A 22,265-nucleotide genomic window follows, 5' to 3' on the forward strand; every position below is an offset into this window, starting at 1 on the left:
CATTGTTCACTATTGAATTCTTTCATTGTTCAGTACCGTAATACACATGTAATTCATGACAGATCACAAAAAGGTAGCTACATTTCTAAGTTACTGGATTTTCAGCTGTTCTTCCCTTGTTATTGGTGAGCAGGAGTTGTTCCTAACGGCAGAGCCATTTGGAAAGATGGAGCAAAACGATAATATTATCCACTGCAGCCTGCCCTGGGGGCTCTAGAAAGTGATGGTAGGGGAGCCACATCACACAAAGAAGTCGCTCTCCCTGGTGCTCAAATAAGGGCTCTGAAGATGGGCAAGTTCATCTGCTTAAATCTTTGTTAAGTGTCTGACACAGTCGTGCTGGAAATGTCAAATGGGTCAAGAAAGGTTTCCATGAGCTCATGGATGCCACAGCTACATTTGCATATCATTTTATTTTACTATTTCACTAAGATTGTGCTCCAAAGAACATGCATTTAAGAAAGATACTTAATTAAAAGGCCATTGAACATCAGCACTGTCTAGGAATCTCAGGCCAGGGCTCCACCTAAGACCAGTGCTCAGATGTGAGGATGATCTTTTATGACCCCTTCAATGGCTACCTGTAGCTGTGGCATCCATGAGCTCATGGAAAACTTTCTTGACCCATTTGACATTTCCAGCACGACTGTGTCACACTTTTACTTGTGACTTTAGCATTAGACTCATAAAAGGACATAAAAACATTTGATAATATTCTTTCAGTGCCTCAATTGTACTAGGAAGGTTAAATTTCTGTACCTCTTTCCCATGAGGCACATTATTGTGATCTTGATGTGATTTATCCTTATGACTTGATCTGTAGGGAAAAAAATGCCTTTTAGCTGGAGCGTCTAATAAAGTATATTATGCTTCACTTTGCATTTGTAATATATTGATAACAGAAATCAATAAATCCAGTTAGGCTGTGTTTACCATTTTTAATACATAGATTTTAATTAACTTGGAAATTTAATTTCAAAAATGGCATCTTTGAGTAGCTTTCTAAAAAACTATGATAGCATTTATATTTCTATCCTTCCTTTTAAAATAAGAAATTACCATGATATGAACTAAGTATTATAGACAATAAAATGAAGTAGTACAGCACATATTTTCCCTGTGTATTTTAGAAATTAGATCCAATCCTGTAGCTTATAAATTTATTTTACTCAGTAACTTAAAACTTAGTGCTCCTGGAATTAGACAAGTAATAGAAGAGAAGTGTGAAAAGTAGATTAAAATCAGTCCTTGCTTGAAAGTTATTTAGTATGTAAAGCATTTTGTTGGTAGTACAAGTTGACAGTGTAACCCAAAGTACTTTCATGAATAAATATGAGATCATCAGGGCTTCAGTAAATGGAATTTAATTGCTGGATGGCAAGTAGGTCCTAGTAAGATTATGATAATATAAAATGTCAGTTTTACACCTAATGGAAGCATTTATTAGGTAGCAATCTTCTATCCCTGACACAGGTCTGTCTTTTTTGATGAAAGGGTATTCCTCATTCAAAATCCTAGTCTCAGTAAACATGAAGTTTCTTTTAAAAATAATAATTCTGCTAGACAACTAATTTGCCTTTACTGTAAAAACACAGCCTACCGGGCAGGGCTGAGAATAATGCTTTCACTGAGTGAGGTCAGATCTTTATGTGAAAATAAAGTAATAAAGCAATCAAAATTTAGTCTTACTTTAGTTTTTAAGGTTGTGATAATAGCTAGGTGCTGGTGGCTCACACCTGTAATCCTAGCTATTTGGAAAGCTAAGATCGGGAGGATCGCAATTTGAGGCCAGCTCAGGAAACTAGTTCTCCAGACTCCATCTCCAAAATAACCAGCGCAGGATGTGAAAGTGATCTGGCTGTGACATCTGTCACCCCACTGATCTCCAGGGTTGATTCAGTTGATCTGCTTGGCTAGGCAGGTGTCCCCTTCCTCTTCACTGTTCCATATGTGTCCCTCCCAAAGCTCACACTGGTCCCCTGGTCCCCAATAGAGGAAGACCGTTCTTTGGTCAAGGATATAAGAGTAGCTGCACTCCCCTACTAACAAGCTCCTCCAAACAAGTTCTCAAAATAACCAGAGCAAAAGTGGTATAGTGCCTGCTTCAGAAGCAAGAAACCCTGAGTTCAAACCCCAGTCCCACCAAAAAAAAAAGTTAGTGATAATTATAGTCTTCATATGACTCAACTATATTATAAAACTATGTCTCTTTATTTTATTTTACTTTAATTTGATTTGGGGGTCAGGGTTTTACTATGTTTCCCAGACTAGGCTCAAACTCTGGATCCTCCTGTCTTAGCCCTCCCTGGTGCTGGGATTACAGGCATGCACCACCATTCGTATCGCTGTCATCTTAATATATTCAAAGTGCAGAAATGCTATTATACTTTCTTCTTACTCTCTGTTTTGGAAAACTCTTTTGGGTTGCTTCCTCTATAAATTCTCTTATTAAGAATAATCACTTATATGATTGATTACATATAATAAATACATAAGATTATTTCTATGACCACAATAATAATAATGCTCTAAAATTTCTTCCAACTGAAAACTGGTTTATATATTGAAGTCCAAAAGTGTGGGAAGAATGGTTCTTACAGGAAATTTTTACAGTTCTTTTATCTTCAGTGTGAATTTGTGCTTTAGGGAAGCCTAGTAACTTTGTTAATTTTCAGTAGTATGTACTATACTAAGTTCATAGAAGGAACAATATCCTGACACTCTCATACAGAGTGTCTAAGATTATCTCAATGTAGCTTTGTATCTTCTTCTGTATTTCTTTACAAGAGGTTGGTATGCATATATCTTCTGCCCATCTTCTGTTAAACCCAGTTGTGTGGTTTAGGAATGCCTTTGCTGACAGAACTGTGAAGGAGGAGGAAGAATAGCTGAAGCTGGTGGGAAAGAAATTATAGTACAGTAGCAAAAGGGTGTAGAGGGATAGTATTTATTCACAGTGACACTAAAACAATGCAAAGGAAGAACATTTTATTAAATAGTGCATTTTAATTATGCATTTTTAAAAACAAAAATGGAGATTTCTATGCATTTTTTCCTAAAAACAATCTTGAACAGTTTACAGCGAAGGAGTATAGAACAAGTTATGCAAGCCTCTCAGTGTCCCCGGCCTTTATCTTGCCATCTGCACCATGAAGGCTGTTGGATCTTCAAGGTGTAGCTCTATCATTCTGCCAATTTCTCTGTGATATTAAGACTGTTGATGTGGAAGGCAGTGTAAACAACAAAGGACAATTTAGTAATGTCACTTTCTACATACTAATTCCAGATAAAAACATGCTGACAGTCTTTATTTCTCAAAAATATCTGGAGGGTGGGGCAGAAGAATACCAGGTAGACCCATACATATCCTTGGTAAATTGTAATCCATGAGAGCAAGGTCTCCAGCTACTTCAGGGACACAGTAACTAATCTTTTCAATGTCACAGAATTTTATGAGTGAGCTATTTTCTACATTTTAAGTTGTTTCATACTCATGTACCCTAATTTTTATGTTGTTAGATATAGCATAGATTGCATCAGAATTCTCTTGAAGGATGTCTATTGCTAAAATGAACCAATGTAACTCAACTACCTATACATAACTTCAACTATGCAAATTATTAAAAGATCAAAATATTTGGACTGGTGTATATATAAATCGATACAATCATTAATTGAATTTTTCCATTTTTTATTTTAGTGTTTTATGACACAGTATTATAATACGATTTTTAAAGACCTATATTTATTGTGTATGCCTCAGGTCCTGGATTGACTTTACTTTCAAATAAGCATTCTTATACTGAGACTCAAAGCTTAGTAATATTTGGAAATGATGATCTTTATTCCATCCTTATCTAAAAGAATTCAGATTTTTCTATTTTGGCTGCATATAAGAGTACATTGACATGCAAACTCATACATAAAGCAAGGCAAAGCTGTCCACTCACTTCCATGGATTTTAGAGAGAGGAAAACTCATCAAACATGAGCATAAGACTTGGGTGGGGGAGTCATATTAGCAACAAAAAGAAAGTAAATTTGAATTTTAAAATGCCATAAATGAATTTCAATTTTAATTCCCCATTTTCCCATCCAGAACAAGTGCCACCCAGGACCAGTTTTCGAATGGATTCCTCTGGCAAGTATTCTTCAGTACTCACAGTCCTGTGGACAAACATCTTTCACTTTGTGTTACCAATCATTCTGAATAGTATCAGTTTTTTACTATGTAATCACTGTGCTAATTTTATTCATCTGCATACAGATGTGTTCAACATAGAGAGCAAATCTCATAGTGGCAGTCTTCCATAAATGGAATGTCTTCCATAAAGCAAGTTAGGGAAAGACTAGATTTAGGGCTAGCTTCCAAAGAAAACCTTCAGACTGTCTAGATCTGTGCTGTCCAGTGCAGTTGCAATGGCTCCCTAAACATGAAATGTGATTATTCTAAATCTAAGCATACTCTAAGATATGCATAAAATCCACACTGGATTTCAAAGATTTAGTAGAAAAAATGGATACTATCTCATTTATTTTTGTTATTAATATATCTTAAAATATTTGGGATAATTAAGCTGGATACAATATATTGCTAAAATTTATTTTATCTATTTTTCTTTTTAAAAGTTGGCTGCTAGGTAATTTTAAATTATTTGTGTAACACATACATTTTATTTATATTAGTGCTAAACCAGACAAACAGAAATAAAATGTAAGAATATCTCAAGAGATATGCAAGTTAGACATTTCCAAAGATACTTCCATATACAAGTTAGAAATTTTGCTAATATAGAATAAAGTTATAGTCAGATAAATTAAATACCTCTATAAACTTAATTTCTTAAAACATGCCAATTACAAAATGTTATATTTCAACAATATTTTAAGTTAGGATAGAATACCATAGCTTCAAATTTAAGAGCCCTTAGAAGTAGCCAAATAATTTACTTAAAATTTTTTTGATATATCTGTTCTGAAAATACTTAACAATTTTGAATTTGGCTAAAATATCTAAGATTAATAGGGAAAGAAAGAAAGAAAGAAACGGAGGCATTAGATTTCTTTTCCCCTTAGAATTAATAATAGAAATTCCTTGAACAGCAGATTAGACTAGTGGATTGAAAGCCTGAACACTCAAAGAAGTGCAGAAAAGAGTTTTTTAGTAACAGCGCTGTTTCGGGTCTGAGGACTCACAGCACACATCTCCACTGTTTCCATGATGACAGCTCATTGTCCATCTCAGCATGTTCTAACACCCCTTCGAGAACATTTGTGCTTGAGATCATTTCATTCTGTGAGTTCCGTGTCATCTCTGAATATGTAGAAAATATGGAAGATACTGCTCAGCATTTTGTCTTCAAACAATGTATAAAGTACTTGTTTAATTCAGTCAACAAATTTTAAAGCATGGTTAGTCTTATATACTGATTATAAAATCCTTGTAATTTTTAAGAATATCTTATACCCAAAGAGAAAATGGAACCTAATAATTAAATTTGCAAAATGAAAAAAAGCATTGAATTTGGAAGTCTAAATCTCAGCTTACTAGCCTCAGCAAACACATTTTCTTAAAAATCTCAGCTTCTGAGTGTGCTATATTTAATACTCAAAGAAGAGGAGAAGAGTCACCCAATAGGTTAGATTGCCTTGGTTGATATATGTGCACTTATATTTTACATTAAAAATTATTTAAAATACAAAGGTTATAATAAAGTTTGAGTACATTATTCTACTGTATAATGCAGATTTTCAAAGAAAGAACCAATCCAAATATTTTGTTAAATGTTCACACAAATTATCAAAATATTCTAGAAAATCCTAACTGTATCCAATAAATAGATTTCCTGTATTATTTCTCATATGTCTAAAATGTTCTTTATTAAATTGGCTGTCATGATTTTTTTTGCTCAGATATCTTTATCATAATGATAAGCTATATTAACTTTATTGTCATAAGATCCTTAGGTACAGAGGCAAATTTGGTAGTAGGAAGTCCTAAATATAATGTATTTATGGAGCTAAGTGCTAACTCCATAGTAGAATAATGCTGGTTTATTGGGTCTAGTAGATAGTGTTCTAAAACAACTGAATTCAAGAAACATTTATTTACAACTCCTAAGTGTATAATGGAACACTATCATAGACAAAAATAATGATACCATCACCCAGGGAGAATGTCATTGAGAAACAATGGAATCTATGGCCAAGAACTTTGAAAGGGCAACTCTATCCAAAGAAAAGAGCCAGGGCATGGAGTATCACTGAAATCACTTCCAAAGGAGGCTTTTCCTTGTCTGGGATCAAAAAAGAAAAGAAAAGAAAAATCTGGTGCCATGAAGGGTGCACCAACAGTATCAAATGAGGCACAGACATCATTCAGAATGAGGGAAGAGAATGGCTGCTTGGTTTGGTCATTAGAAAGTCATCCACTACCTCAAGGAGTTCAGTAATGCAAAGAGCAGGAACCAGCCTGCTGGAATGAGTCAGAGATGGAATGAAGGCTGCACTAGGGACTACTTCCTGGAGAGAGATAGAAGGAGATGCAAAGCAATATTTAAGATGGGGAAATCTGAGCTCATTTGCAAACTGAGGAAGAGAACCAAAGAGTAGAAATAAAGGAATAACAGAGGAAGATAAAGAGAAAGGAGTCTTTTAAAGAAAAATGTATTAGCTACTTATCTGGTAATGTTAGATTCCAGGGATAAAAATTATTTAATTCTTCTCTATCTTATTCTGTATATAGAGTGCATAGACATCCAGAGTCCTGGAACAGTTTAATGACCTTCTTCAATTCCTGAGTCCTTTCTTGTACATTCTTTCCTAGATTTCTTTACAAGGGAGAGTCAAAAAAAAAAAAAAAGTCATGCTCTTTCCAGCAGGAAAAATTGAATAAGTACATTCTTTGTGCCAAACTGTGATAATAAGCCGTGGTGCTTATGTTTTAATTAAAACATGAAGGGGAATTCAAGTACCAAAATTTAATTGGCATGTTTACAGCAGCATCCCATGTGCCACATTAATCCATAAAAATGCTGTTCTTTGCATTTTTGAAGATTGAATCCATTCATAAAATTAATCAGTTGGGTTCAGTCACCCTGCCTTTTCCCAAGTACTGTGTACTTTTTATAAGTAAGACAAAGATACATATAGCATATGAAGCCCCCTGGAGTCTTAAAACAATAGAAATCAGCCTTTGCCATTCTGCTTTCCTTTATTCTGAGGGAGGTTTCCCTAATATGTGAATGTGATCACCATTTGCTACTTTTTAAATGCTTTTGCAATATTGGTGTACACACAAGATAAAGTAGAGCTTGTGAATCCTGTTCCAGTAGCTTGTCTCATAGGTCATGGATAATCCCATCTGGGAAGAGTATTGTAAGATATTTTCTTTTATAATGCCTGACTATCCTGGCCCTCAGCTTCTAAAGAAGAAGCAACATTGGCTATGGATGGCCATTGAAAACCAGTGTCCAAGGAGTGCTCTAGCTCTTCTTAGTCCATTTCTTTCCAACCACTGCCTCCTCTTGCCTCAAGCAACATCTGAGAGTGCCCATGAAAGGGGGGCTGAGGAAAAAGAATAAAATAAAAAGAATCACAAAATGAAAACACACAAGAGAAGAGAACTAGGATGTCAGGGGGGCATGTTTGAGTTACTTCCAAGTTGGCTCAGGTCCATTAGGTATCTACCAGACCTCGTCATCTAACAACATTCTGGGTACATAGTTTATTTATAAACGAGATAAAGGGGTGATGATTTTTAACTTCTGCAGCAAAGTAGTGAAGGGTTGGCCCTGGGATTTCTTCACTTGAATTCATAAGGGGAGAGATAAAGAATGCTGCAGTAATTGACCCTGTCATTGGGCCAGAAGAGCTGCTAAGGTAAATATCTCCTCTTTCCAGAAAGCTAACAAAGCAAGAAAGAAAAAGAATAATATCTTCCAGCTTTGTGCATATAAGTTTAGTTATTTTGTAAAACCAGACTCAAAGAGGAGTAAAAAAAGAAACCAAAGAAAAATTATCTCTCTAAATCTCTTATTTAAAAAAAATACTGCCTCAAGACATAGTCCATCATTTAAACTTTTTTTTTCCAGTTGATTGTTTCTCAAAAGTTTCCATGGCCTGCAGCTTCTGAGTCTGTGTTCAAGATTAACAAAGAAATAAAAAGTAAATCACATCTTCTGGCACACTTCTCAAATGGGTCTCTCTTTGCCACCCTCTGCTTATTTTCAAACCATGAAATTGCTCATCCCTACCAGAGGAATGGAAGAGTGAAAATGAGTTGGTACAAACTGTCCTAGATTTGAAATCAGGGTAGATCAAAGCAACAGTAAGAGGACTGTAATTATCACAGAAAGGCACAAAGTAGGAGAGGGAGAATAAATGCCTTGCTCACATCTCTGTTCTTCAGAGTTAAAAAATTAACCAGCTAAAGTCTAGAATTTTCTCCTTAAAAAAAAAAAAAAGCACTGAGTCATTCATTAAGGAGAATCATTTCATTCCCCCAGTAATCACTCATCCTCTGACATAAGCCAAACCCCTTGCGCCTTGACACATCTCAAAACTCAATTGCCAGGATTGTCACAATTCCAGCATTTCTTAAAGGGAAAAGTTTCACTAAGGAAAAAAGAGAGAACATGCAGTAAATTCCTTTTAGAGTTTCTCATGCCACATTGATGGGTGCTAAAGTCAGTGGAGGAACAATTTCCCACTTCCTATACTCACCACTGATGCAGAAGTAAGAATATAGGAGTAGGAAGAAAGTTCTCAATACAGAAATGTTGGCTCTACAATTTCAAGCATCAACAATATGTCACTTTCTATTTGGGTTTTTATGTAGAGATCAATAATCTCCAAATTTAAAGCAACCTAGAGAGGAGCCTTTGTATCATAACCAACTTGAAGTTTAAACAGCGATGAGGCGTTATGTGTCATCTCCCATCTTTCCTTGCCTTTCTCCTTCTCCTGAGAATGGCACAGGTACCTACCTGCTCCACCTGATTCCAGACTCCCAAATGCTTAGCACACACTCCATTATGTGATTTCTTATATAATACTATAGACTGCAGAGTTAACTGAGTTCAACAGTCAATTGTGTCTTGCAGAGTACAGGGTAAAGTTTTCATCTTTTCTTTTGTACCCAACTCTAATTAGCTATTTAATAGGAACTGAATTCTTCTAAATTCTCCCATGATTAAAATATGAATGATTATATGACTAATGATTACGATAACTAAAGGCTGTGGAAGTCTAATTGGTAGCTCTTCTTGGAGAGTTTTGTATTATTTGTGGAACAGGAAAGACCTTGGCAATATGTGCAGATGGTCATAAAAGGATGGAAGTGATCATGAGTTTTACACAGTATATACATGCATAGTACTTATGTACCTAATTCAGGGTTGTTTTAAGGGCTCACCAGATAAATAATTAACATATCCCCACATCAGAAGTGACTGACTTAAACTTCATACATGATTAGGACTAGCCCAAGTTATTGGACACCAAGGCAAGCCCTAAATCTTATTTTGTGTACCATACCACTTTAACAGCCACACTTACTGCAGAGTATAAAAAAGATTCACCTGCCCATCATTCGTGACTCTCCCTCTACTGTGACTACTATTGTATATTCAACTGGCTTAGTGGGATGTTTTCATCCCACTAGGATTCTCCCCTGAAATTGTATCCTAGTTTCCAAAACTATCCTGTTTAAGCAGGGGGAAATTTTATTTAACATCTGCTTATATCAGTTCTAATCCCTTGTTTTAACTACTAAGGCCCAGAAATCACTAAACATATCTTAACCAAAGATAACGTGATAAATATTCCTCCAGATTGCTGATCACCCATTGACATCCTAACAGTGATCATGAAAGTAGACACAGCTCAGTGGTGATTCACATGTTTTGCCTAAAATGGTTTAAAAAGCCAGGAACTGGAGGGGATGAGGGGTAAAACATATTCTCCTCAAAAAGCCAAAGTATTTCTTATAGCTTTAGTTTATTGTATGACTAAAAGAAATACCATTCAAGAACATTTCCCAACTTTTTTAAAGGCACATTTCTGTTCTTTTGGGTGACTTTAGAGATATCCACCCTCTACTTTATTTTGAGCACACTAATATCAGAGTCCATTAGTGGCAACTGTGTTCCAAAATGTTTGAGAGATGAGTTCATCTTAGGCCCAGATAAATTTCTACCTATAAGTTATGAAAAGGAACTTGTCAGAAAATAAACATTTCACTTCTACCACAATAGAGAACAGTTTAATATCTATATTTCCTAATTTTCACAATTTTAGGAGAGATAGCTTTATTGTATATAAGTTTATACCCTACATGCACACACATGCACTCATTCTCTCTCTCTCTCTCTCTTTCTCTCTCTCGCTCTCTCTCTCCCCCCACCTCCGTCCCGCCTCTCTCCCACACACACACCTAAACTGGGTTCATCAAGTCATAAACAGATACTAGCTAATTATTAAGTAGTACTTTACTAGGTAGTTGAAGTTTTGCCATCTGTTCTCTCTCACTTCTGAAGCAATCAAAATAAACATCCTCAAAGTCACAGCTGAGCTTCTGTAGGGATATCTAAAAGCTCTTAAGAAAATTAAAAATTATAGAAGCATCAAGTTTTTTTCACTCAGAAAATTCATGTGCTCTCTCTACCTATCATGATACCCTAGGAATGCCCTTGGCTGCTCACTGATATTTCGGGGACTACCTAATTTGGGACTACCTACTTCTTTACTGACATACTTTTGTATCTTCTATGCTTTTCATTGACTCTAACAGCACTTTCATTCATCACATCCACAAAATTAATTTGTCATCAGTATGTTCAGTTCCTCAAGGGGGAAGAGGCCGGATTAATTACTCAGTTGGATCTCCTTTATGCTAGGTCCAGATTATAAGGAACTGGATGTTCACCTTCGGAGGATGGAGTCTGGATTTGGTTTCAGAATCCTTGGGGGAGATGAGCCTGGACAGCCAGTAAGTTGAGTCTACTTCATTTCCATAATTTAATCTATTCTGTGTGTAAATACCAGGGAAATATCACTCATATGATACCTAAAGGGAAATGTTTTAGAACTCAAAAAAGTTGAGGTTTGTTTTTTTCTTGCTATTCCCTTTAAAAAGACCTCACAGTATGCAAGGGTCTCGATGGCCAATATCTCATCATAAATCACATTAAGAGAGGAGCATTACTTTTTCTGAGAATGGGTTGGATTCTAAATGAATACTTCAGTTACTTAATGGTATTTGAGCATTGGTCTTTGGGCAGCAGCTCATGGGTGTACATGCAGTATGACAGAAGACACATGACTTGAAATGGCAGAATTATGCCTGCTTATAGCCAAAACAATAAGAGAGAGAAAACATGGAATAAGTAGAAGTAAATTCAAGGTCAGAGCTGAAAAAAAAAATCTCAGCCTGATTGAGTTAAGAGATTATAATGAGAAGATGTTCAGAAGGTCAATTTCGATTGGTACAGTATCGGGAATTTTAAAAGGGTTCTGGAGAAATCTTCATTTAACATATACATATATGTTTATATTCAGAGTAAAAGCATAAAATAACAATTGTCATTGCTACACAGAAAACACAGCAAAACTAGATTTATGAGCGTGTGTTAATATATCAACTATAAAACACTTATTGTAGCCTGGCAACAGAAGCGCACACTTATAATCCTAACTATTTGGGAGGCTAACATTGGGTGGATCATGGTTCAAGGCCAGCTGAGGCAAATAGATCGTGAGACTCCCCCATCTCCAAATTAACAAGAGCAAAATGGACTGGAGGTGTGGCTCAAGTGGTAGAGCACTTGCTTTGCAAGTGTGAAGACACTTGAGTTCTAAACCTCAGTCCCACCAAAAACAAACAAACAAAAAAGCCACTCCTTATAACAGATGTCTCTTAAGTGGTTCCTAACTAGACTAAGGTCCATGAAAGCTCTGAACAAGTGAAGAGCCTGAGTTGTGCATTCAGATGTCTCCCTCATCCCAGCTCTGTCACCTGCACCCCGCCCGAGCTCATGCAAGAGGCTTAAACTCTAAGCCTCAGTTCCTCAGCTGCATGATGGAGGTTCCAATAGTATGGTCTCATAGAATGGCTTTAAGGAATAACAAAGATAACATGAGAAAGCTCTAGGCATTGTGCCTGGATCATTTAAAAATGCTGAACAATCATTACCATCAACTTTGTCTCTCATGTTAGTAGATTATCCCCCAAAATAAAAATAAAACTCGTGGGCAGAAATCTCCAGGAGAACAGAACTCAACCTAAAAATGACAGGAATCTGCAATAACTTAAACTGTCCCCACTGAAGTAAATTAGTTGGTAGAGACTGAGCTCCTTCACCTGGGAGGTGTTCAAGCAGTCTGTGAGAACCTGCTGGGAACGCCACAAGGGGAGTCGGACTGGGTAACTGATGAGGCCTCTTACTACACAAAACTTCAGGAGCATGAGCTCAGACTCCGAGGATGAGAGTACTCCAGAAAAAAAAGACCTGTTTCCTAATTCCCAGGAGTAAAATCTGACAACAATCAACCAGCATGCAACTAACTCCCCAGCTGCCAAGGAAGAGTTGTGAAAGTGCATTTGTCAAGGACTCGCCAGATTTTCCCTAGTACTTAAAAGAGAAAATTATAGGGCTCAAGTAACTTCATGTTTTAATTTCTTTAAGGGACTAAATTAAAGATTTCATGTCACAGGTAAAAGAAGCAAATTTGGTTCATTTCCCTTCAGGACTTTTTCCTCTCTGTGTGTCAACTGAGTTTATCAGGGATCCTCCATCACCTAGTCATCCCTACAATCCTTTCTGTAGTTCAGCTTATTTTCTATGTGGAAAATTGGAAAATACTATGAAGTTCCTTCATATACATAAACATTTGACATTGCTTCATGTGCCTAAACCTCCCGACCCTCTCAAGATCTCTACCTTGGCTTCCTTCAGGATTGCTAACATGTTTGTGTGTCCACATGTTCTGTTTGATCAATGGGAATTTAAATTCATTGTAAGCAAGAACTTCATCTTCCCCCTTTTGTTTAGTATTCTATGAAAGGAAAAGAGTCCCATCATTCAAAGCTAGCCAAACTTGTCCTCCAGTCCTGCAAACTGCCATATCTGCCCAAGACTCTGATGTCAACTAAAATGAGGTTAATAAACTGCAAAGTCTAAGGGAAGAATCTCCACAAACTACTCTCCCTGCTTTAGACACCAAGTATACACATGGGGGTCCCTGCTATGAGGCAGGATCATTTTGTACTGATTACCAACTTGTCTGAGTTCAGTGAGACAGAATATCCTTACACACAATTCCATGAAGTGGGGTTGTCACTTGCACATAGGCAGAAAAGAACAACAGAGGCCTGGGATTCATTGTGAGCTGGTCTCCTAAGACTCAGGAAAGTTGCCCAGCACAGATAGAGTCTCAACTACTCATGTATCCCCACTAAGGAACCCTGAAAAGCAGCCCATTGTGAATTTTATACTCTGGAGTAACAGGACTCACTGGACTAAAGTATTGAAGGATAGTCTGCTTATAGGATGGATTTGAACAGAGCTCAGGCTATTCCAGCCAGCCCCTTCTTATTTCAGGATGCTACACTCTCAGAATATTCTATACTCATTCTTAAAAATTATAAGCAAGTATTACACTTATCCCAAAACCAGGCAAAGACACCTCCAAAAAGGAGAACTATAGGCCAATCTCCTTAATGAACATTGATGCAAAAATCCTCAACAAAATAATGGCAAATCGAATTCAGCAACACATCAAAAAGATTATTCACCACGACCAGGTAGGCTTCATCCCAGGGATGCAGGGGTGGTTCAACATACGAAAATCAATAAACGTAATAAACCACATTAACAGAAGCAAAGACAAAAACCACTTGATCATCTCAATAGATGCAGAAAAAGCCTTTGATAAGATCCAACATCATTTCATGATAAAAGCTCTAAGAAAACTAAGAATAGAAGGAAAGTTCCTCAACATTATAAAAGCTATATATGACAAGCCTACAGCCAGCATTATACTTAACGGAGAAAAATTAAAACCATTCCCTCTAAAATCAGGAACCAGACAAGGATGCCCACTATCTCCACTCCTATTCAACATAGTACTGGAATTCCTAGCCAGAGCAATTAGGCAAGAAGAAGGAATAAAAGGAATACAAATAGGTAAAGAAACTGTCAAAATATCCCTATTTGCAGACGACATGATCCTATACCTTAAAGACCCAAAAAACTCTACTCAGAAGCTTCTAGACATCATCAATAGCTATAGCAAGGTAGCAGGATATAAAATCAACATAGAAAAATCATTAGCATTTCTATACACTAACAATGAGCAAACGGAAAAAGAATGTATGAAAACAATTCCATTTACAATAGCCTCAAAAAAAATCAAATACCTAGGTGTAAACCTAACAAAAGATGTGAAAGACCTCTACAAGGAAAACTATACACTTCTGAAGAAAGAGACTGAGGAAGACTATAGAAAGTGGAGAGATCTCCCATGCTCATGGATTGGTAGAATCAACATAGTAAAAATGTCTATACTCCCAAAAGTAATCTACATGTTTAATGCAATTCCCATCAAAATTCCAATGACATTCATCAAAGAGATTGAAAAATCTACTGTTAAATTTATATGGAAACACAAGAGGCCACGAATAGCCAAGGCAATACTCAGTCAAAAGAACAATGCAGGAGGTATCACAATACCTGACTTCAAACTATATTACAAAGCAATAATAATAAAAACAGCATGGTACTGGCACAAAAACAGACATGAAGACCAGTGGAACAGAATAGAGGATCCAGATATGAAGCCACACAACTATGAGCAACTTATCTTTGACAAAGGAGCTAAAAATATACGATGGAGAAATAGCAGCCTCTTCAACAAAAACTGCTGGGAAAACTGGTTAGCAGTCTGCAAAAAACTGAAACTAGATCCATGTATATCACCCTATACCAAGATTAACTCAAAATGGATCAAGGATCTTAATATCAGACCCCAAACTCTTAAGTTGATACAAGAAAGAGTAGGAAATACTCTGGAGTTAGTAGGTATAGGGAAGAACTTTCTCAATGAAACCCCAGCAGCACAGCAACTAAGAGATAGCATAGATAAATGGGACCTCATAAAACTAAAAAGCTTCTGTTCATCAAAAGAAATGTTCTCTAAACTGAAGAGAACACCCACAGAGTGGGAGAAAATATTTGCCAACTATACATCAGACAAAGGACTGATAACCAGAATATACAGGGAACTTAAAAAACTAAATTCTCCCAAAACTAATGAACCAATAAAGAAATGGGCACGTGAACTAAACAGAACTTTTTCAAAAGAAGAAATTCAAATGGCCAGAAAACACATGAAAAAATGCTCACCATCTCTAGCAATAAAGGAAATGCAAATTAAAACCACACTAAGATTCCACCTTACCCCTGTTAGAATAGCCATCATCAGCAACACCACCAACAACAGGTGTTGGCGAGGATGCGGGGAAAAAGGAACCCTCTTACACTGTTGGTGGGAATGTAGACTAGTACAACCACTCTTGGAAAAAAATTTGGAGGCTACTTAAAAAGCTGGACATCGATCTACCATTTGATCCAGCAATACCACTCTTGGGGATATACCCAAAAGACTGTTACTCCAGAGGCACCTGCACATCCATGTTTATTGCGGCACTATTCACAATAGCCAAGTTATGGAAACAGCCAAGATGCCCCACCACTGACGAATGGATTAAGAAAATGTGGTATCTATACACAATGGAATTTTATGCAGCCATGAAGAAGAACGAAATGTTATCATTCGCTGGTAAATGGATGGAATTGGAGAACATCATTCTGAGTGAGGTTAGCCTGGCTCAAAAGACCAAAAATCGTATGTTCTCCCTCATATGTGGACATTAGATCAAGGGCAAACACAACAAGGGGATTGGACTATGAGCACATGATAAAAGCGAGAGCACACAAGGGAGGGGTGAGGATAGGTAAGACACCTAAAAAACTTGCTAGTATTTGTTGCCCTTAATGCAGAGAAACTAAAGCAGATACCTTAAAGCAACTGAGGCCAATAGGAAAAGGAGACCAGGAACTAGAGAAAAGGTTAGATTAAAAAGAATTAACCTAGAAGGTAACACCCACGCACAGGAAATCAATGTGAGTCAATGCCCTGTATAGCTATCCTTATCTCAACCAGCAAAACCCCTTGTTCCTTCCTATTATTGCTTATACTCTCTCTTCAACAAAATTAGAGATAAGGGCAAAATAGTTTCTGCTGGGTATTGAGGGGGTGGGGGGGAGAGGGAGGGGGTGGAGTGGGTGGTAAGGGAGGGGGTGGGGGCAGGGGGGAGAAATGACCCAAGCCTTGTATGCACATATGAATAATAAAAGAAAAATGAAAAAAAAAATTATAAGCAAGAAAAGGGAAGAGGTAGGTCAGTCCAAGGCTACAGAATAACCATCCTGTACCCATGGCCTTCCTTACTCAGGTTTGGTAATTCATTAAAACAACTCAGAACTCAGAAAAGTGTTATGACTATAATTTTATCATAATGAAAGAATGCAAATGAGAACCAGGCAAAAGAAGACATGCCGAGGAAAAAGGTTGGAAAAGATTCAGCTGTGAAGCTTCCATTGTCTTCAGAGATGTGTTAGTCCCCATCATGGATACATGAATATTGCCAACCACAGATGCTCTCCAAATTTTTATGTCTAGGGTTTTCACTGGAGTTTCACCACATGGCCAGAAGTGATTGAAGCACTGCCCACATGGCTCAGCTCAGTCTCTACTCCCTCTTCTTGCCAGAGGTCAGACTGATATCCCATGGCTAAAAATCCCAACCATGATTGGTATTTCTGGTGTGGCTAGCCCCCACCATAAAGTTGTTGGTGTATCAGGCCCCATCCTGAACCATATTCCTAGCATAAACTATAGCAGGTGTGGTATGAGGAGCTCACCATGGACAACAAAGACATTCCTATTCCCAGGGACATTGCCTTCCAGGAACCGGAGACAATGAGCAGACCTCCCTTTGAACCAAGGCCAAATTTTTAATAACAAGGCCATATGTTTAAAGATATCAAATAAACAAAATAAAATGAAGCCATGTTCAAAATAAAATACCACTGCAAGGTATTTACATGGTATTTTGTATAGTAGTGGGCATGAGCTGAAACAATTGCAGAACATAAAAAGGTAAACCCAACTAGAATCCATTGCACTTCTACTAACATACCTCAGGCTTACCAGGCTAAGGAGTTTTGACCAGGTGGATAAGTTCTCTGTTCTGAAATACAGTGACTGATATGTTTTTTTTTTTTCTTCATCCAATCTGTGAGCTTCCTGAGGGCAAGGATTATGATTTTATTACCAGAGAAAGGAAGGGGCGAGAGGACTCCTCAGCTCCCCAATTTGCACATATTCACAAGAACTTGGACTGTAGGTGTTATGGGTCAACAAGCCCCTGCTGTTTATCACAAGTCATTCTGCTAATGTCAGCAGTACCGGATGTGATTCTTCACCCACATCCAAGCTGTAGTTCTCAGCACATGGGTTTCCTAACTCCCTGCATAGCCCCTCCATCAAGCCAGCACCCCACTTAGTAAGCATTGCCTTCGACTGCCTCCTTCCCCAGAAGTAGAAGGGCTTCCTTAACTGAATCATGGGGAGGATGTAGTCCTGGTTAGCTCAAGAAGGGAGAGGTCCTCCTAGACTTTTGTCAGGCATGGAAGCAATAGACTTGATAACAAAATAAAACATGTATTGCTCAAAGTGCAGCTCAGGTGTGCACACACAGCCACAGTCTCCACTAAGCCTCAGGACAGCTTTCTGCCTATTTTATGCACGGGTTCCCAGTGCTTATGAATATTGTTTTTCCCTTCTTACATCCTTTCTCCCCTTCAGTGGGTAGGCATGAAGTATTTATGATAAGCATCCTCAGATTACATGGCTTGCTGGTTATCCTTATTGTGTTTATTTAGATTTATTCCTGTTTATTCCTTCACTTGAATGATTTAAGACACACTCCTGCTGCAAGTTACAATTTTGATACTTAAACCATAAAGTGCAGCCTAACTCTCCCTGACACAAGAAAAACTAGAAAATGAGCTTTGCAAACCAGAATGTTACACTTCAGAATGGCCATATCAGGAAGTCTACTATAAAGATCTCCCACTACCCTTTCCTTCTTGCTTTTCTATGTTTTAAGCCCAGTGATGACATATAAAGCAAAGGCACTAGCCTCATTTAATTGCTGGTGTGCTACAAAGATTGTGGCACTTAAGCTGGCTTGGTCTTCATCCACAGGAGGTCTCATGGATTACATCAAACAGGTTTCTGCCTCCATATATATGAAACAATATTGACATCCCAGGGTGCACATTAAACATGACAACTCGGCTTTTGGCAAACAATGAACAGCAGGGCTCCAGCTCAAGCAACGCATAGGGGCATTTTTCCTGCAAAAGGAAATACTTTTCACAGTTAAATAACAATAGAAATGGAAAGAAATGAAAAATTGCCAGAAAAGAACAAAAATGAGATTTCCTGCTGTTGAGCTGAAAAGAGATGGAAAGACATCAGGATAGAAAGATCTAGAAAATACTACTGTGGAGAAAAGCCTATGTAAAGAAAAGCCATTCAAAAGCAGATAATGACAGACCCATTCCTCGGCACTAACGTCAGGGCAAAGTCACAGAGATGAAATATTTGCCACAGGGTACGTGGTCTGGGTTAGGATTATTGCAGAATGGATCTACTGAGGTTGCAGGAAAGACTTAAAGGAATTAAAAGGCCTGTAGAAATGGTTTGGGTTTTGTTTGTTTCTTGTTTGTTTCGGTTTTCTTTTTTTAGCATTATCTTTTCCCTTGGCTTACTGAGGTATCAGCTACTTGAATGAGAATTGCTGTTATTTCACATCAAGTGCTCTATTTTGGTCTGTGCCCTGAGATAAAGTGAAGTTGTGGGTTGTTCTGTTTCCTTGGTTTTTGAGAGAAGGAAATTGAAAAGACAGGGCCATAGATTAGTTCTTTATGGGGGCACAGGATGTGTCTTGTCGCAAAGCTCTTCTTTCAGAGCCAGAGCAATTCGGATGGGATAAAGAGCTCCTCCAAGAGTACAGAGAAGACTGAGGGTAGGACTAGGGCTGAAGAGTACACAAGGAAGTAATTAGTGTGGCAAGACTTGTGTTGACTGGGCAGGGTCCCTGGCCCTTGTGGTCAAGGATCAATAAGACTAGAAGGAAAGTATGACTTGATGGGAAGGGAACCAAGACCCAGCACATTCCTAGGCCTAGAAAATGAATGTGTACATGGGGAGAATCAGTGACTTGGGATATAGACAGGGAGATCACAGATCTCAAAGGGGAATACTCAAAGCCCTGCTATTCAGTGTGGCTGACCCACAGACTAACAGCATCCAACAGCTCCTAAGAGGTTATTAAACATGCAGAATCACACACTCCACCCCAGGTCTACAGAGTCAGACTGAGTCAGGAGCTGTATTAACAAGCTTACTAGCCAATTCCTATATACCCTAAAGTTTGAGAACTACTGACTTGAAGGTTCAGGTATCCTGAAGCACATTCTCCAGAACTTAAGTAAGCATGGGAAGCCAACAAGAGTTACAGCACAAGAAGGAAGCATAGATTATCCAGTCCCTGCAGTTAAGGTGGCAAATGGGAAATAATAGAATGTGCTGAGTATACAAATCATATTTGAAGTGAAGAAAAAGTTGTTTTTTCCCTGAATAGAGACACATAGTGCTATCTCTGTGTCACCAGTGAAATATAATGTCCAAAGTTACAAAATTGCCCAAGGCTGAGGAGCAACAGCAGCGTAAGAGCTAGAAGCAGTGACAGTGTGAGGGGTCAGCCTTTGCCTAACCATGGCAACGGCTCCTGAGGAAGGAAGCAAATACAGCAAATGCCACATAACTAATGGACAAGCACTTCTCATGTCATGCCACGCACAACCAAGTTTGCTTGATAGCCATGGCAACCATTTTAAAAAACAAGGTAGAGAAGAGCTTATCAAATATAATTACGTAATAGATACATATGATAATTAGATAATACTATATAATAAATTATACTGATGTATTGAATTTATTATTTTATGTTCAATTGAAGTATTAATTGAATATACTGCTCATCAGTAAATATATAAGATTTGATAGAATGACTAAAGCTTCAAATTGTTGAAAAAAAACGTATCCAGTGAACTTCAGTCTTTGCTCACATGTCACTTTTCAGTGATGTCTACTCTAACCAACTCTGACATCACCTTGGTCACATGATTGTCACACACACGCCCACACGTTGCTCTATTTTTTATATAGTACGTGTCATCTATCACACTGTCTGGCTTACATATTTATTATCTGACCTCTAGAAGTCAGGGATTTTCGTTATTATTCACTAATGGATTCCTAACACTTAAAAGTTCCCTGGGCTCTATGAATATGTGAGTAAATGAATTAATGAGGAGAGTCATGTCACAGCAGTGTGGAAGGAAAGCAGATATTTTTTCTGGGACCTTCCTTTTAATGAATGACCTTAAACTTTTTGGAATGTAACTTCCAGGAGTATCTGTACATCTTTGCTCTTTGCCCCATAGCAAGAAAGGAACAGGAATTTTCCAATGTGAAACTTCGCCTTTACTATTTTTATACAGAGCCCAATTGCAGCTATGGCTCTCTCAGCCGTAACCCCTATTTTTTGTTTCACTTTCATCTGTTAGAATCAGAACTATACCTTAAAACTGAAAATTAACCAGCCAAGAAGTTCACAAACTTCTTTTATGGCTATAAACTTTCCTACTTAAGTGTACGGAAAATGCAAAGATTAAAGCACTGTGGGTTGACCTGACTAAATGTATCTGTTATGGAGCAGTGAAGAAACAAACAAATTGTTTCAACTGGATTTTGCACAAAGCACTTACAAAATCTTTGAAGCATCCCATAGTGGATTAAGCCTTTTTGAGGAATAGACTGGAACATCATTAGAAGGAAATTCATAAATTCAGGTTGGCATGACAAGAAGGTAAAATGGAGACTGTCAGAAGCATGCCCAACTTCTGGACAATAGCAAATGGATACAGTGCGCAGCAGAGAAAGAACCACACTGGGAAGCTAATCTAAGGCAGGAAGTGCAGAGCCTTTCCTGTGATAGGAATAATGAATGACTCATCAGAACGCTGGTATGGAAACAGTTCTGTTCCTCACCCTCAACCTCCTCTTCTCCCCCTCCCCCCGAAATAGGGGAAAGCAACAGTAGTGTAGGGAATTTTTGTCCCTCTAGAGAAAGAGCTATGCTGTGAGCCAAGGCTGTGAAGCCCTTCCTACTACCACTTCTTATACCTGAGAAGCCCTGGGCATTCAGATCTGGTCACCATGTTGGCAGTCACAATGAGCAATATGACAAAGTACAAAGGAATCATTGTGCTGTGAAGTCTGAAGACAAGCAGGTCAGGATGGAGCAGTTCTTCAGGGGAGTTGGACTTCACAGATCTGAGACTTGAAAGAAATGATTATGCCTGAAGGAAATCAATTTTTTTTTTTTTGCAAAGGATTGTTTTATAAGGATTTAAAACCTAGAGTAAGGCCTCTGTAATATTATCAGGCTAATGTAACCACCGCCTTCAGATGCTGTGTGGCTCAGTCACTGGCAAAAGAAAAAGACTTATTGTTCATGACTTGGAAAAATTGTGTGTGGGTTAAACAGCAAAAATAGTTAGTACCATTTTCTTTCCTCTGAGAAAGAAAAGGCCTTGGTCACAGACACTAAATTGAGTGCTTCTAATGGATGTGGGAAACCGTATGTGTTGTCTTTCATCATAGTCCTAGTTCAGGGAATTACAAAACTACCCACAGTTCCCAGATGTGCCCCTCCTCACTTCCTGGCACAGTTGCCCTTCACACCGAGAAGCACTTCAGGGGACAGGAATGTCCCTTGTGCAAAGGGCAGTGCTTTAAGGAGCGGAGCCAGAATCTGGAAGTTTGACTAAGAATTTTTGAGTAAGTCAGCTGGCCAGAAAGAGCTGAGTTTTGTTTTGTTTTCTTCTTTTTCTCCAGCCTTTCAAAGCAAAGCCAAATAAATACCCTAAAAGCTTTGAACCTTTACAAGAGTGTAGTAGTGTGCACCAGCTAGTTTCCCCTTGACATTTTTTAAGCTTTCACTGTGTGCCATGAAAAAACTTAAATGCTTCACATGCATTATTTCATCAACTCTCCCAATAACCC

General features: G+C 37.9%; 1 protein-coding gene across 6 annotated transcripts in view; it reads left to right on the forward strand.

Annotated features, from left to right (window-relative positions):
• The window catches only part of Magi2 (membrane associated guanylate kinase, WW and PDZ domain containing 2), a 1,413,820-nt gene that overhangs the window by 1,244,252 nt on the left and 147,303 nt on the right, over positions 1-22,265 (forward strand). For 4 of the 6 annotated variants that reach the window (XM_074064888.1, XM_074064890.1, XM_074064892.1 and 1 more), the window contains exons 13-14: positions 4,099-4,140; positions 10,898-10,989. In XM_074064888.1, coding sequence (XP_073920989.1) covers positions 4,099-4,140; positions 10,898-10,989 — 134 coding nt within the window. The remainder of the gene's footprint in view (positions 1-4,098; positions 4,141-10,897; positions 10,990-22,265) is intronic. The other 2 variants (XM_074064889.1, XM_074064891.1) reach the window with 1 other exon arrangement.

This window comes from Castor canadensis, chromosome 2 (assembly GCF_047511655.1).
Source record: "Castor canadensis chromosome 2, mCasCan1.hap1v2, whole genome shotgun sequence".
Classification (NCBI taxonomy): domain Eukaryota; kingdom Metazoa; phylum Chordata; class Mammalia; order Rodentia; family Castoridae; genus Castor; species Castor canadensis.